The sequence below is a fragment of the Acinonyx jubatus genome, chromosome B3, assembly GCF_027475565.1.
Source record: "Acinonyx jubatus isolate Ajub_Pintada_27869175 chromosome B3, VMU_Ajub_asm_v1.0, whole genome shotgun sequence".
NCBI lineage: Eukaryota > Metazoa > Chordata > Mammalia > Carnivora > Felidae > Acinonyx > Acinonyx jubatus.
Window position 1 is genome coordinate 133,603,609 of NC_069386.1, and position 13,971 is coordinate 133,617,579.

The 13,971-nt window shown below is 44.5% G+C and overlaps 2 protein-coding genes across 4 annotated transcripts; one reads left to right on the forward strand and one right to left on the reverse strand.

Annotated features, from left to right (window-relative positions):
• Positions 1-1,337: 1,337 nt before the first annotated feature.
• MOAP1 (modulator of apoptosis 1) lies at positions 1,338-4,286 on the reverse strand. Of its 2 annotated transcripts, XR_008299623.1 has the most exons (3): positions 4,146-4,286; positions 2,825-4,049; positions 1,338-2,170 (listed from the first exon to the last, which is right to left on the reverse strand). XR_008299623.1 is itself a non-coding variant. In XM_053224866.1 (2 exons), exon 2 carries the CDS (start codon positions 3,931-3,933, stop codon positions 2,875-2,877), a length of 1,059 nt encoding a protein of 352 aa, XP_053080841.1. In that variant the 5' UTR covers positions 3,934-4,049; positions 4,146-4,286; the 3' UTR covers positions 2,206-2,874. The 2 variants fall into 2 exon arrangements, 1 of the variants encoding a protein (XP_053080841.1); XM_053224866.1 differs by lacking the exon at positions 1,338-2,170 and having other exon boundaries at positions 2,206-4,049.
• Positions 4,287-4,373: 87 nt separating this feature from the next.
• LYSET (lysosomal enzyme trafficking factor) lies at positions 4,374-6,499 on the forward strand. 2 transcript variants are annotated; one of them, XM_027066476.2, is made up of 2 exons: positions 4,374-4,506; positions 5,658-6,499. In XM_027066476.2, exon 2 carries the CDS (start codon positions 5,674-5,676, stop codon positions 6,067-6,069), a length of 396 nt encoding a protein of 131 aa, XP_026922277.1. In that variant the 5' UTR covers positions 4,374-4,506; positions 5,658-5,673; the 3' UTR covers positions 6,070-6,499. The 2 variants fall into 2 exon arrangements, with proteins under 2 accessions (XP_026922277.1, XP_014934401.1); XM_015078915.3 differs by lacking the exon at positions 4,374-4,506 and adding an exon at positions 4,692-4,967.
• The last annotated feature ends 7,472 nt before the right edge of the window (positions 6,500-13,971 follow it).

The window sequence follows — 13,971 nt, forward strand, 5'->3', positions numbered from 1 at the left end:
ATACAGGAGGGGTACAGTGAATACTAACTAACACCTGTGTGTGAGCACAGTGTCTGTTTATCAGCAAATTGCAGGTGCCACTCCCCAGGACTAAGGTAACAAAGCACGTTACAAACAAGATCAGAATTGTACCTTTGAAGTTATCTAGTCTATGCCATCTAGCATTTAGCTTCTTGTTTCTCACCTTAATTGACAAGTAAAAATTATATATATATATATATATATATATATATATATATATATATATGGTGTATACTGTGATGGTTTGATCTGTATTTAGCTTCCCATGGTGGGAGGACTTGATAAAGAATGAAACCAGGACATTGAGTCTTTTTTTTTTTTATGTTTATTTATTTATTTTGAGAGAGAGGATGCATAAACATGCAAGTGAGGGAGGGGAAGAGAGAGGGAAAGAGAGAATCCCACCAAGTAGGCTCCACGTTGTCAGCTCGGAGCCTGACACAGGGCTTGATCTCACCAACTGTGCGATCACGACCTGAGCCGAAATCAACAGCCACCCAGGTGTCCCATGATGACATTAACACAAACATTTTACTACGCCCTTGAATCTAAACCAATGATGTAAATCCCAAAATTCTTGGGCTATTTTTACTAAAGAGGAAGACTTTTTTTTTCTTTAAAGTAGGCTCCACACTCAGCATAGAGCTAGAACTCACGATCCTGAGATCCAGACCTGAGCAGAGATCAGAGTCAGACACTCAACTGACTGAGCCACCCAGCTACCCCTTAAAGAGGAAGACTTTTCTCCTACTTTTCAAACTTTCTTCATGCTGTGATTTTTTTGTTTGTTTTTTTAGGAACCAAATCACTAACCCATGCCCACCCACCTGGCTGCCCCTAGGACTTACAGGTTCTCATACTCCCTACTTCTAATAATGTCTCATTTGCAGTAATGATGCGGAACAACGTACTCTACACTAATGCATAGAAGACATTTATGAAATGTGGTTAACATCTGCCGTGTTTCCCTTTGAGGCTGTTGGGTGCAGACACCCTTACGATTGCTTCTCTTTCTGGCAACAGAAAGAATATGGGCTGTGTGGTAGGGCAGAGGATAGAATTCTGGCCCCACCACTTACTAGTTGTTTCGCCTTGGGCAAGCATTTTTTAACCTTTCTGTGCCCATTTCTACAAGCGAGAAGCTGTTTTCCTATATTGCAGGATTTTTAAGATTACATGAGAAAGCATATGGGAAAGCTTTAATTTCATCCAGTCTGTCATGGACAAGCACACAACCTTCATCTCTTTCCTTTCACTCCCCAAATTCGACATACGGATGCACTGATTTCCACTGATGCACTAATTTGTGTATGATCTTGTTCATTCCACTGTGCATCAATACAAGGTCCCTTTGGCAATCTCACTTAGAAAACTACTCCCTACCCCTTGGCACTAAGAGGAAAATATCCAAGGGAGTAAGATTGTGTTAACCCTGGTGTTTTTCAGATTTATGCTTTTGGAACCCTTTTTTTGTTTATTTTTGAGAGAGAGACAGAGACAGAGACAGAACACGAGCGGGAGAGGGGCAGAGAGAGAGGGAGACATGGAATCTGAAACAGGCTCCAGGCTCTGAGCTGTCAGCACAGAGCCCGACGTGGGGCTTGAACTCACCTGAGTCGAAGTCAGACGCTTAACCGACTGAGCCACCCAGGCGTCCCGTGTATCTCCTACTTCTTCTTTTTTTTTTTAATGTTTGTTTATTTTTAAGAGAGAAAGAGAGACAGAGCACAAGCAGGGGAGGGGCAGAGGGAGAGAGGGAGACAGAATCCGAAGCAGGCTCCAGGCTCTGAGCTGTCAGCACAGAGCCCACGGTGGGGCCCAAACTCACGAACTGTGAGAACATGACCTAAGCTGAAGTTGGACACTCAATCTACTGAGCCACCCAGGCGCCCAAGATACATTCATTCATTCATTCATTCATTCATTTAGAGACAGAGAGAGACAGAGCACAAGGGGGGGATGGGCAGAGAGAGGAGACACAGAATCTGAAGCAGGCTCCAGGCTCCGAGCTGTCAGCACAGAGCCTGAAGCAGGGCTTGAACTCAGGAGAGCTGTGAGATCATCACCGGAGCCGAAGATGGATGCTTATCGGATGGAGCCACCCAGGCGCTGCTGGAACCGTATGTTCAGATGAAATCTCTCTTGGAATCTTGATATAAATAAAACAGATTTTTTTAAAAAAGGTCATTTTATCAGCATTCCTTTATTTTAGAAGTTCACATAGGTCATCTTATAACACCTATTAAAATGGCATTCAGCACGGATGTTCTGACGACACATATCAGAAATCTGGGGTTCGAGGGAACAGCTGACAAACTTATCAACCTCAGCAGTTGATTCTGCTTCTTGTTCTGATTGCACAGAATCAGTAAAATTGTGATTCAAACAGAAAATACCTTAGCATCTTAACCACTGCTCGTATCTCCATAATAAATATAGACAACACACATCTAAGATCTATAATAATCACATCCAACATGCTATCTTTGCACCTGTTACCACAGAAGCTGACATCTCAACGGTCAGCACATGCAACTGAGCCTTGCCTGGTCCTCTCGGAGCACCATACGTATGTGGTGCCAGACCCTCTGTACAATTTTATATGGCAAATCCACAGGGGTAAATTTAAATACATAAATGCTAGTGCAGAACTACATCCTTCCTAGTCTATGACACACTTAGGAAACATTAACGAGGCACAGGAATGACAAAGGATTTAGACCGAGAAGAACACAATGAGTTACTTGGCAGCGAGAGGAAGGGATTGATTAACGTCCATCACGGGGTCCAATGACTGTTCTACCTTCATGCTTCATGCTTGCGGCCGGCTGTCTCTTCCTGGTTTCCTAAGATTCAGGAGAAATGCCCTTTTAACCCTGCCTGGAGAAGGGCCTCCTCCTCCTCAGCTGCCTCTTCATCCTTTATCAGTGCCAGTAATTCCAAAAAGCCAGGGGCGGGGCCGTCCTTTGGCACGGGAAGCTTCCTGCGAAGCGTTCTGTGGATTGCTCCGGCAAAGATTTGGTCTAGGCGGGCCTGATTCACAACATCTTTCTCGATTGCTCCTCTCTCTACCAGCTTCTGTAATAAAGGCTCCAACCTTAACACGTAAGCAGACAGTTTTTCTTCATCCTTCTGATAAGTGGTCAGATACCTGACCTGCAATTCCCTAGGATTGTCGATAACCCCAAAAACCTGCTCAAGGGCCCGCAGGCATTCAGCGACTGTAATGGAAGGATTGTTTATCTTAAGGACTCGAATAACATCAAATGCTGGGCCTCTAAGGCTCTCTAGCAATCGCCTTCTTTTCTCTGCATCTGACACCTGCCATGTCTTCATCATCTGAGTGGTATGAAACAGCCAAGATTCAAATTCTTCTTCTCCTGGTTCTGGAGGATCGCTGCCTGAGAACACTCTCAGCTTTTTGTATTTCAGGTATTGCAGGGCAGGCTGAAGAGCCTCATCTAATGCCTGTGCCAATATAGGGGCCTGTATTTCTGGGATCCTGTCCTGGTCTAGGTCGGAACGGTCGTTTCCATATCCAAGAGCGCTGGTCAACTCACCCAGTGTTGTACCCTCTCCCTCTAAGAATTCGTTTAATCTGCTTAAAAATTCATTATCCGGGTCCGGAGGCTTAAAGATCACTCTCCAGACACCCCCTTTTCCAGGGATCTCCTTAGGGACCAGAGCATGCCTAGTCTCCTCGGTTAGCCCTACTAAGGCTACATTCCAGTTCTCCACCCGCCGGAACATCCTCCCCAGCAGTGAGTACTCGCCCAAGGGCGCTAAACCAGCCCGCAGAGCCTCCTCGATTTCCGCCACAGTGCAGGTCGGGGGGATGCCGGCAATCAACAGCGCTTTCCGAGGGTTCACATCCATCCCCCTGCACCAGTCTTCTAAAAGTCTCAGCGTCATGGTGCTCAAAACAACGGATTTAAATTCTAATTTGGCCGGGGTACTGATGCCCCCGCAATTCACGGCGTTTCTCTGCGGCACCCCAGGTAAGTGCCGTCAACGTCCCGACCGGCGGCCTGCGAGGACAAAGCAGTCAGGTTAGCTGCAGGTGTCAGTGACCCCGGCCCCGAGAGGCCCCGCACCGGTCCCACTGCAACAGGCGGCCGTCTCACCCTCTCTGCGGCCGCGGGCGCCCCTCGCCGCTATCCTCCGCCAGGCGCGACCGGGGTACAGCGGTCCGCCCCGTAGCCGCGCTGCTGTCCGCGGCGAGCCACCGGGGACCGGGCCGAGGAGCTCCGGAGTCGCCCGGCCCAGACGGCCGCCCCCGGAAAGGGATGCGCTCCGACCCCCGGGGTCGCAGCTGCGGTCCCCGGTCCCGGGCCCCACCGGGGCAAGTGGGAGCAGTACCCGGCGCGCGGGGAGGCGGCGCCGCGTCACGACGGGGAGGAGCGCGCGCCCTTCCGGCCCGAGCCGGAAGTCCCGACTGTGGTAGCATCCGGGACGGCGGGCGGGCGGGCCAAACGGGACAGGAAGGTGAGATCCGGGAGCTGCTCGTTCCTGCAGGCTCGGCCGGTGGCCGGTGGCCGCTGTCCGGCACTGGGTTCCCGGCGCGGCGAGGCGGAGAGGCCCGGGCCCGGCGCCGCCCGCGCAGCCCTTGGTCGCGGCCGCCGGGGCTGCACCGCGGCGGGGGGCGGGGCCGGCTGCCGGGGAGGCCCGGGGGGCTGGGGAGCCTCCCGGCCCGGCCGGGTGACACGGGCTGGGGCTCCGGCCGCAGCCACAGTGGCCCGGCCGCCGCGTGACTGGCCGCAGTCACGCTGTGCTTAATCACAATTAGCTTGTGCTCCGGGCTGGCCGCGCTCCCATTTCTCCCAGCCGGTGACCCCGGGGATTTCTCTTATGGTGGCTTTCTCTGAAATGCCAAAACCACCCGATTATTCAGAACTGAGTGACTCTTTAACGCTTGCCGTGGGAACAGGAAGATTTTCGGGACCATTGTAAGTGTTTAAGAGTTACTGTCTTAACTTGGGGGCTCCGACATTGGTTTGACTTGGAAAATCGAATGTTCACGTAAAACATTACTGAAACAGTGCTGTGTAAGCCAGAAAGTATTTGAACTATAAAAGTGAAGTATTCCGTAGGAAACCAGTTTAATTCCACTTTCTCAAGGGAAGTTGTGCTGGACCCATTTCAGCCGGAATATAGTGATTTGATTTTTTTCTGTGGGAGTCACATAAAAAGCACTCTCAATATGCAGTGAAACCTTACTTCTTCGTAATTATTACATAAAAGAAGCTGTGAGTTGTTTACTTTTCTTAGAAAATGTAAATCTAATGATTTTGAACTTTATTTTTTTTAATGCATTTATTTATTTAAAATTTTTTAACGTTTATTTATTTTTGAGACAGAGAGAGACAGAGCATGAACGGGGGAGGGTCAGAGAGAAGGAGACACAGAATCTGAAACAGGCTCCAGGCTCTGAGCTGTCAGCACAGAGCCCGACGCGGGGCTCGAACTCACGGGGCTCGAACTCACGGACCGTGAGATCATGACCTGAACCGAAGTCGGCCGCTTAACCGACGGAGCCACCCAGGCACCCCTGATTTTGAACTTTAAATGCATTAATGGAATAGTTGCCATGACCGCGTTACTAGACCCTAATTTGTAATTTTTTTTTAAATTTGAAGGCACAGAGCATGGAGAATGATGAACTTCCGTCAGAGGATGGGATGGATTGGAGTGGGATTGTATTTGTTAGCAAGTGCAGCAGCATTTTACTATGTTTTTGAAATCAATGAGACTTACAACAGGCTGGCCTTGGAACACATTCAGCAGCACCCGGAAGAGCCCCTTGAAGGAACCACATGGACACACTCCTTGAAAGCTCGGTTACTCTCCCTGCCGTTTTGGTTTTGGACAATTATTTTTCTGATCCCTTATTTACAGATGTTTTTGTTCCTCTATTCTTGTACAAGAGCTGACCCCAAAACGGTGGGCTATTGTATTATCCCCATATGCTTGGCAGTTATTTGCAATCGCCACCAGGCATTTGTCAAGGCTTCTAATCAGATCAGCAGACTACAACTGATTGACACGTAAAATCAAGTAAAATCAAATCGGTCACCATTTTTCCTTACAATACAAAACTGCCAGTGCTATATGGAACCTGATCACAAGACTGCAGTTTCTTCACAGATCTCAGGAAGTTGTGGTGGGGCAGAGGCTTTCTAAAAAGTGTGACCAGGGGGCTCTCTTTATCGGAATAATAATGACTTTTTAAATGAAGCCTGAGATACAGTACTACAGAATCATGTTGATGACTTCAGCTTTTGGAAGTAAAATCGTGTCTGTTATTCGCATTCTTTAGAAACTTGAATAAGTACCTGAACTCCTATTTTTATTCTACTGTGCAACATAGTGATGATTCAGAAATTTTTCCTTTGGGGAAGAAAATAAATATGAAAATTTCCATTGTGCTTAATGTAAAAAGGTCCAAACATGGTCATAAAATTTAAATTTTATACAGTTACCTGGCTTGCTTTAAAATTCTTCAAACTAAAACACCAGTTCAACCTTGTAAACTAAGCCAACTATGCTTGCTTGCTATCAGTTTGTGAGAAATTGGCATACAATTATTGAGGTGATGGCTGTCTTGATCAACAAAGTTTGTGCTTCCTTTTGGTAAGGCTACTGGCATTATCAGCATTATTAATGCCTTTGGTTTTTTAAAAATTACTTGGGAAGAAACTCAATGTTTGGAAGGTGAGAAATCTCACACACGGAAGATGGAAACGAGGTGTTCAGTGAAAATATTTCGTCCAGTCTCTGTCGATGTGTGACACCACTCTAACATCCTACCGGGTCATCAGCCTTGTGAGTTTCTTTTCTGGCCTAAGGTCCAGTCTTCAGGCAACAGGTTAATTGCATGAAGATGTGATCCTTGTACTTCCTCCTTTGCATTTGTACTTCCTACCTCATGTCTGGTACCAATACAAATAACTAAAACATGGAAATCTCAGATTTTAGGATTTTTTTCTTTTTCTTTTTTTTTCTGGGTGGGATCAAGACGTATTTTTATACAGTAATGGCATTAATACCAAGGAAATATTTTACACGAATAGATTTTAATAATAACCATAACCTCTTTTGGTGCTTATTCTATTGGGCCTTCTTCTAAGAGCTTTACACGAATTGACTCATTGAATCCTCTAAACAGCCCTAAGAAAACAATTATCCAGGCTTTACAGATAAGGACACTGAGGTAGAGAAGTGAAAAGTAACTTGCCTGTTAAGGTCACACACCTGGTAAGCAGCCGAGCCAGGGGTAACCAGGCATCTGCTTCCTTTGTTCCTGACCGCCGTCATTTGCTTCTCACAAATGACACGTTTCACGGTATTCTCTGTCTAGCTAGGCCAAGGAATGGAAATGGCATTATTGGAAGGTTTTTATCAGTTTGTATGAGCTACCGAAAATCTAAACGTGTTCTACCAGCCTCAGCATTGAAGTCTGATTTGATTCGAATGGAGGGCTGAACGTTCCACAGCAAGCTTTCCTTGAAAGATAGAGCGGGTATGTTTGCTACCTCAAAAGCGGCAAGGTCAGATCCTTCTCCAGGCAGGCAGTCTCACTTTCCCTTTACTTCTTCCAAAGCTCTAGTGACTGCAATGATGCATCTTGGCTACAGTACACCGAAATCTTCCCAGTAGGCAGCAATTTGAAATGCCTTGTTCTGTGAGGGTCAGGTAACCCAATCACTTGGCATCTCTTGAGCACTTAACTGGTAGTGTGCATACTGCAGATACCGCTTTCTGAGCGATTTACCCCTTTCTGAGCGATTCTGAGTGAATGTGAGGAGACCCGAATTAAGCACAGGAGTTAAGAACTTGCCCGTGGTTCCACAGCAAGCACGTGGAAGAGCCAGGATATGAATCCAGGATGTCTGGCTTCAGATCTCCAGCTCTATCGTTCCATTATACTGCTTCTCAGAAAAAAAGAGGGTAATTTGGGGAAAATCATTGAGCAGTTTCTTTATTTGATTACTCTTGAGGCAGTGGTAGTTTGAAAACGATTTAAGAAAACGATTTCAATTTTTTTCACTTTATAAATGCTTGACGTAATGCAAGGTTTGTGAGCTTATCATTTGTCTTATTAAATAGTAATTGCTTTTATTGAAGTAGATTTTATCTCTTATACTTCAAATTGTAGTGTTTGGGGATTTGGTAAGTAAATGCTCAGTCCATCTCTATCTTTCAAGACCAGATTGCCTTGGTAGTAGAAATATTAAAATAGAGTAGGAGTAATTGAGTACTTCCAAAAAATAATTACTAAGTTTCAGATTGTAAGGTTCATGTTTTTTGATTATTTAGGAATGAAGTATCCAAGTTGTGAATCATTCCTGTTTTGTCTATGGCTATTTAATAGTTCAAAGCGCTCTTTATAAAGGGAAAGGTGAAATTAACCTAACTGTATTAGATCGAGGGGGAGGTTAAAACTGATGGATAGAAGACCTGTGTGTTACATTGAGTCATTTGTTTCATATTCACATCACGATACAATAAGCAGTAAATACGGGATTAGATAAATGGCAAATATAGAAAGTGCTTCAGGGATTTTAGGGAAAGAGCAAGCATCCTAGGATCCATAACTAGCCAATGATATCTGCTTCCAGAAGTGAGAAAAACAGAGTTCTATCCCGTAGTGGCTTACTAAGTCCCTTTATTTGCAACCACACCTGAAATGAAGTAAAACCTGTTGAGTGCTTTTCATGGAAATATGCCAGATATTTTATTTTTTTTGAAAGTGCCAGGATAGAGAATAAACTGAACTGCAGAAACAACATCTAATTCATGGAGTCACCACGTGACCTTTCTTGTTTTAAAGGTGCTACCAGTTTTAAAGTAAAAGTGATTTCCTAAGTTTAGAATATGATTCTATTTCAAAGCTTTTATAATTGATTAAAAAGCTTTTCTTTAACAGAAGACCATGGGGGAGGGGGAGGGAAAAAAAAATTACAGAGAGGGAAGGAGGCAAACCATAAGAAACTCTTAAAAAACTGAGAATAAACTGAGGGTTGATGAGGGGTGGGAGATGGGCATTGAGGAGGGCATCTGTTGGGATGAGCACTGGGTGTTGAATGGAAACCAATTTGACAATAAATTTCATATTAAAAAAACTTTATAAAGTAACAAAATAAAAAAAAGCTTTTCTTTGGGGAGGTGGAATCATGAGATAAAGTACTCCTACAAGAGTAACTGCACCCATAAAATAATCAAACTGGTATGTTTGTTCACCATGGGTAGTGAGTGTTCTAGTCTTATTAAGATTATCTAGTGTTGATTTCCTTCTTGATGGATTTAACATTCTCAGTCTCCAAAACACTGGTAGAAAAGCTTACCACAATACCGCATGACTCTTTGCATCAAGTGTGCGCCATCACTTTATAAATCCTCCAATATATTTTTAAGTTCCATAGAATTCTGGACCATGATTGGGAATCATGCATTAGTATTTTTGTTTTGGTCTCAGACAGTGAATATGTCTTGAACAGGAGTTGTATATTAGAGTCATCCAAAGAAATAAAAAAAGAAAGCAAAACTCTTCATATGAACAATGCCAAGATCCCTTCCCAGTTTTCTCAGTCTCTGGGGGAGGAGAACAGACAACTGTGTTTTTAGAGCTCTTCAAATGATTGTACTGGAACCATTGGGCTATGGTTTGTGTGCGTATGTTTATTTTTGAGAGAGGGAGAGAGTGTGAATGGGGGAGGGGCAGAGAGCGAGGGAGACAGGATCTGAAGCAGGCTCTGCTGACCGCAGAGAGCCTGATGAGGGGCTTGAACTACAAGCCATGAAATCATGACCTGAGCTGAAGTCAGATGCTTAAACCGACTGAGCCACTCAGGCACCCCTGGGCCATGGGTTCTTATGCACCACAAAGATTCAACTGTTAGTCATGACAGCTGTATTGGTCTTTGGCACAGCTTCAACAAATATTTTGTGGTAAGTTCACCTGAGCTATTTGAACTGCAAATCTTTAAACAGATGTCTATATATTTTTTCAAGGTTTAAGTAGACATTGTTACAAGGGGGGAGGGGGGGATTACAGAGCAGGGCCTTATAAACTGATACATGTGGTCCCAGGATGTCACTATGGAAAATCAACAGGTCATGATTATAGAAGAGGTCATTGTAACTGAAGGCCATGATCCAAGGGAGGCCAGCTAGGAATTCAGCAGACATGATAAGGACAGACCAGACCAGGGATGGTCACGTCACAAGATGAAGGAGAGGACAGTCCCCCTCACTCCTGCTTCGTGTAGCTCTCCAAATGTGACAAGACCCAGCCCATGACAGGAGAAAACAAAGCAGGAGGTGAGTCCAATGGTGATGTCCATGGTCCTGAGTTGTTTCTGTAGCAGATTGGAATGGATCCGGGTCTGTAGCCCCAGGAGCCCCATACCAGGCTTGTCAGGCCCTCCACAATAGCAGTGTTAGCATGGACATGGCCTATAGAGTATACTGCAAACAGCGGCCTGCTGGAGCCCAGGGTCAAGAATGAAGCATCTTTTCTGGTTCTAGTTCCTCTCCAGGTTATCCTGAATATACTTCTATCAGGCTTAGCCTCCCACTCTACCCAAATTGCTCTGTTGTCAAGAGGTCACTGGTCACTTACTCTTAACTACACCAGATGGTCAAGTCTCAGCCCTTAAATTATCCCTTGGCAGTTTTTGACACACTCCCTGTCCTTGAGATACCTTCTTCAATTGGTTTCTGGATTTGGTTCAATTGGTTTCTTGAAGATACCTTCTTCAGTTGGTTTCTACTGGTACTGCCAGTAGAACTTTAGTGATAGTGGAAACGTTTTATGTCTATCTGTGTTGTCCAATCAGTAGCCACTAGCCATATGAAGTGAGCCCCTGAGATGTGGCTAGTGTGGCTGAGGAACTGAATTTAAAATTTTAATTCAGGGGTGCCTGGGTAGCCCAGTCGGTTAAACATCCAACTTTGGCTCAAGTCATGATCTCAGGGTTTGTGAATTCAACCCCGAGTCAGGCTCTGTGCTGACAGCTCGGAGCCTGGAGCCCGCTTTGGATTCTGTGTCTCCCTTTCTCTCTGCCCCACCCCCACTTGCGCTCTGTCTCAAAAATGAATAAACGTTAAAAAAAGTTTTTTTAATTAGTTCAAATAGCCACATGTGGCTAGTAGCTACTGGGTATTACCCCAGTTCCAGACACTTGCCTGCTTTGCCTTCTTCTTCACCAGCTTCTCCTGTCTCTTTTGTTGGTTCCTCCCTGGGGATCCGCCCAGTTTCTGAATGCAGACATGCCCCAGTTCTCATTTCTATACTTACTCCCTTGGTCATCCCATCCAGGCTCATGGCTTTAAGTGCCCAAATTTATATTGCTACCTTGCATCTCTCCTGAGCTCCAGACTTGGGTATTCAGCTGCCTATTTGACATTTACTAAGATGTCATACGAGGCATCTGAGATTTGACCTATTCAACATCAAGCTCCTCATCTTATCTCCACCTACCAAAATCTGCTGAAGGCCCCTAGAAGTCTATCAAACAAATGGCAACATAAAATGTTATGCCTCTCAAAATCCCTCCCATGGCTTTCCTTCTGAGAACAAACATCCAAGCCCTTAACGTGGCTTACAAAGTCCTAAATAAGAGGCCTTTGACCATTTTCTGCCATTTCTTCTGCTACTCTCTCCACTCCTCACCCCACTCTAGCCATTCTGATCTGCTGATTCTAGAACATGCCAGAAAAACTGGTCTCAGGGCGTATGCACTCAGTGTACCTTCTGTCTGGATGCTCAGCCCTGGCCTGCTCTATTCCTGTCTTCAGACCTTTGCTGAATTGTCAGCTTAGTGAGGCTTCCTCTGACCAGTCTATTTAAATAAAATTAAGCATCCTTTTCCCATGTTTTTCTCCACAGCACTTACCTTCCCATGACATGTTACGTATTTTGTCAGAATCTAAACTCCATGAGGGCAGGGGTTTTGTCTGTTCATTGTTGTATACCCTGTGCCTAGAACAGCACATAGTAGGTGCTCATTAATTATTTACTGTGTGAACGATTCTTACTGCCACTGAATACCTCTTTCATTAGACTGCAAAACAATCTAGTTTGCTCTCCAGAGAAAATAAAGGTTAAAGTTAACACTTTCTACTAAGTGTGTAGCCTACCCTGTCACATGTTCTGGATAAATTCAGTGGCTAAGCTTTTTTCAGGTTTCAGTAGTGGTATGTTCTTTCCGAGGCCAAGATTTATAATGAGTCCATTTACTTTTGCCAACAATGATGTTGGTTGTCTCGGGATTCTCCTTATTCAAGCAGGAAAAAAAAATACCCCATTCACAAACAAGGTTTTAAGTGGTGGTTAGAGCCTTGAGTAATTCTCAAGGTACAATCATGAAGATAACAGTTTCCTAAACCACCTAACATATGCATCAAGTGTCCTGCCAAACTCTTAGGGTTACAGCACACAATTTTTCAGTATTCTGGTGTTTAAGCCAATACCTTGGCCCGTAAATTACTCATTTAAAGTAGTAATGTGTTATTATTATTATTATTATTATTATTTTAAATGATTGTTTTTGAGAAAGCGAGCACAAGCGGGGGAAGGGCAGGGAGATGGGGACAGAAGATCTGAAACAGGCTTTGTGTTATCAGCACAAAGCCCAATGTGGGACTCGAACCCAGTAACCGTGAGATCATAACCTGAGCCGAAGTCAGAGGCTGAATGGACTGAGCCACCCAGGTGCCCCTGTTATTAAGTCTGACACTTAATCAACTGAGCCACCCAGGTGCCCCAAAATGTGTTTTAATTTTCATTTCTTTATTTATTTGTTTTATTTATTTTTAAGAGAGTGCAAGTGGGGGAAGGGGAGTGAGAGGCGGACAGGGGATCTGAAGCAGGCTCCGTGCTGATAGCAGTGGGCCTGATGTGGGGCTCGAACTCATGAATTGTGAGACCATGACCTGAGCTGGAGTGCTCAACCGACTGAGCCACCCAGGAGCTCTGTAATGTATTTTTAGAAGTTAGTTCCATCTCCAGCAGAATTTTTTGCATTGGAGTAAAAATTTTTTTTTTAATGCTTATTTTTGAGAGACAGGGTATGCGTGGGGGAGGGGCAGAGAGAGAGGGAGACACAGAATCCGAAGCAGGCTCCAGGCTCTGAGCTGTCAGCACAGAGCCCAACATGGGGCTCCAACTCACAAACCTCAAGATCATGACCCAAGCCAAAGTCAGATGCTTAACCAACTGAGCCACCCAGGCGCTGTGGAGTAAATTTCTATTTAAAACTGTACCCCAATGGCCTTGTTGCTGCCCCAATGTGAGCTACTGCTTTTTAAAAGATTTAAATAGAAGCTTATATTCTAGCGTTCACTGTTCCCTGGGCCATGTCTTTAAATAGAGCAATTCTGATCCCAAAAGTCACCTGAGAACTGGAATAGTTACAGCAACACTGTGAAATTCATTTTATACTTTAAGAATAATGCACTATCTAGAGGGCATTTTTTCAAGGTTAATGCTACGTACATCAGTTTTACCAACACTGCCTTTTTTTTTTTTTTTTTTTTACAGTATCTTACCTCACATTAGCTCAGTTTCCTAACCTCTTTAGAGGTCACATTCTGCTCCCTTTTCTGACAAAGTAATAATCAGATGGAAAATGTGGATTTTTTTTGGTTTTTAAGTCTAGATTGGTTAATTTTTGCCCTGAATTACTTATGCACCTGGCTGGCTTAGTCAGTACAGCATGCAACTCTTGATCTTAGGATCATGAGTTCAAGCCCCACGTTGGGTGCAGAGCTTACTTAAAAAAAAACTCAACAGTTTCAGCAACATTTCAGAAAGAGTAACTTGTGTGTAGAAAACTACAAAATACATTTAAAAAAATGCAAAGAGTTAAGAGTGTTCTGTGAAAACTCTCCCTCTTATTCCTAGCCCAACTCCCTCTCTGCCCAGAAGCAGTCTGGCTATCCTTTTAG

What these genes read in the sequence shown, in the direction of transcription:
- MOAP1 (XM_053224866.1), bottom strand. Translation starts at nt 3,933, where the DNA reads ATGACGCTGAGACTTTTAGAAGACTGGTGCAGGGGGATGGATGTGAAC.
- LYSET (XM_015078915.3), top strand. Translation starts at nt 4,870, where the DNA reads ATGGTGGCTTTCTCTGAAATGCCAAAACCACCCGATTATTCAGAACTG. An exon ending in GGAAGATTTTCGGGACCATT is followed by an intron (nt 4,968 to 5,657) that starts GTAAGTGTTTAA and finishes TTAAATTTGAAG; the next exon opens with GCACAGAGCATGGAGAATGA.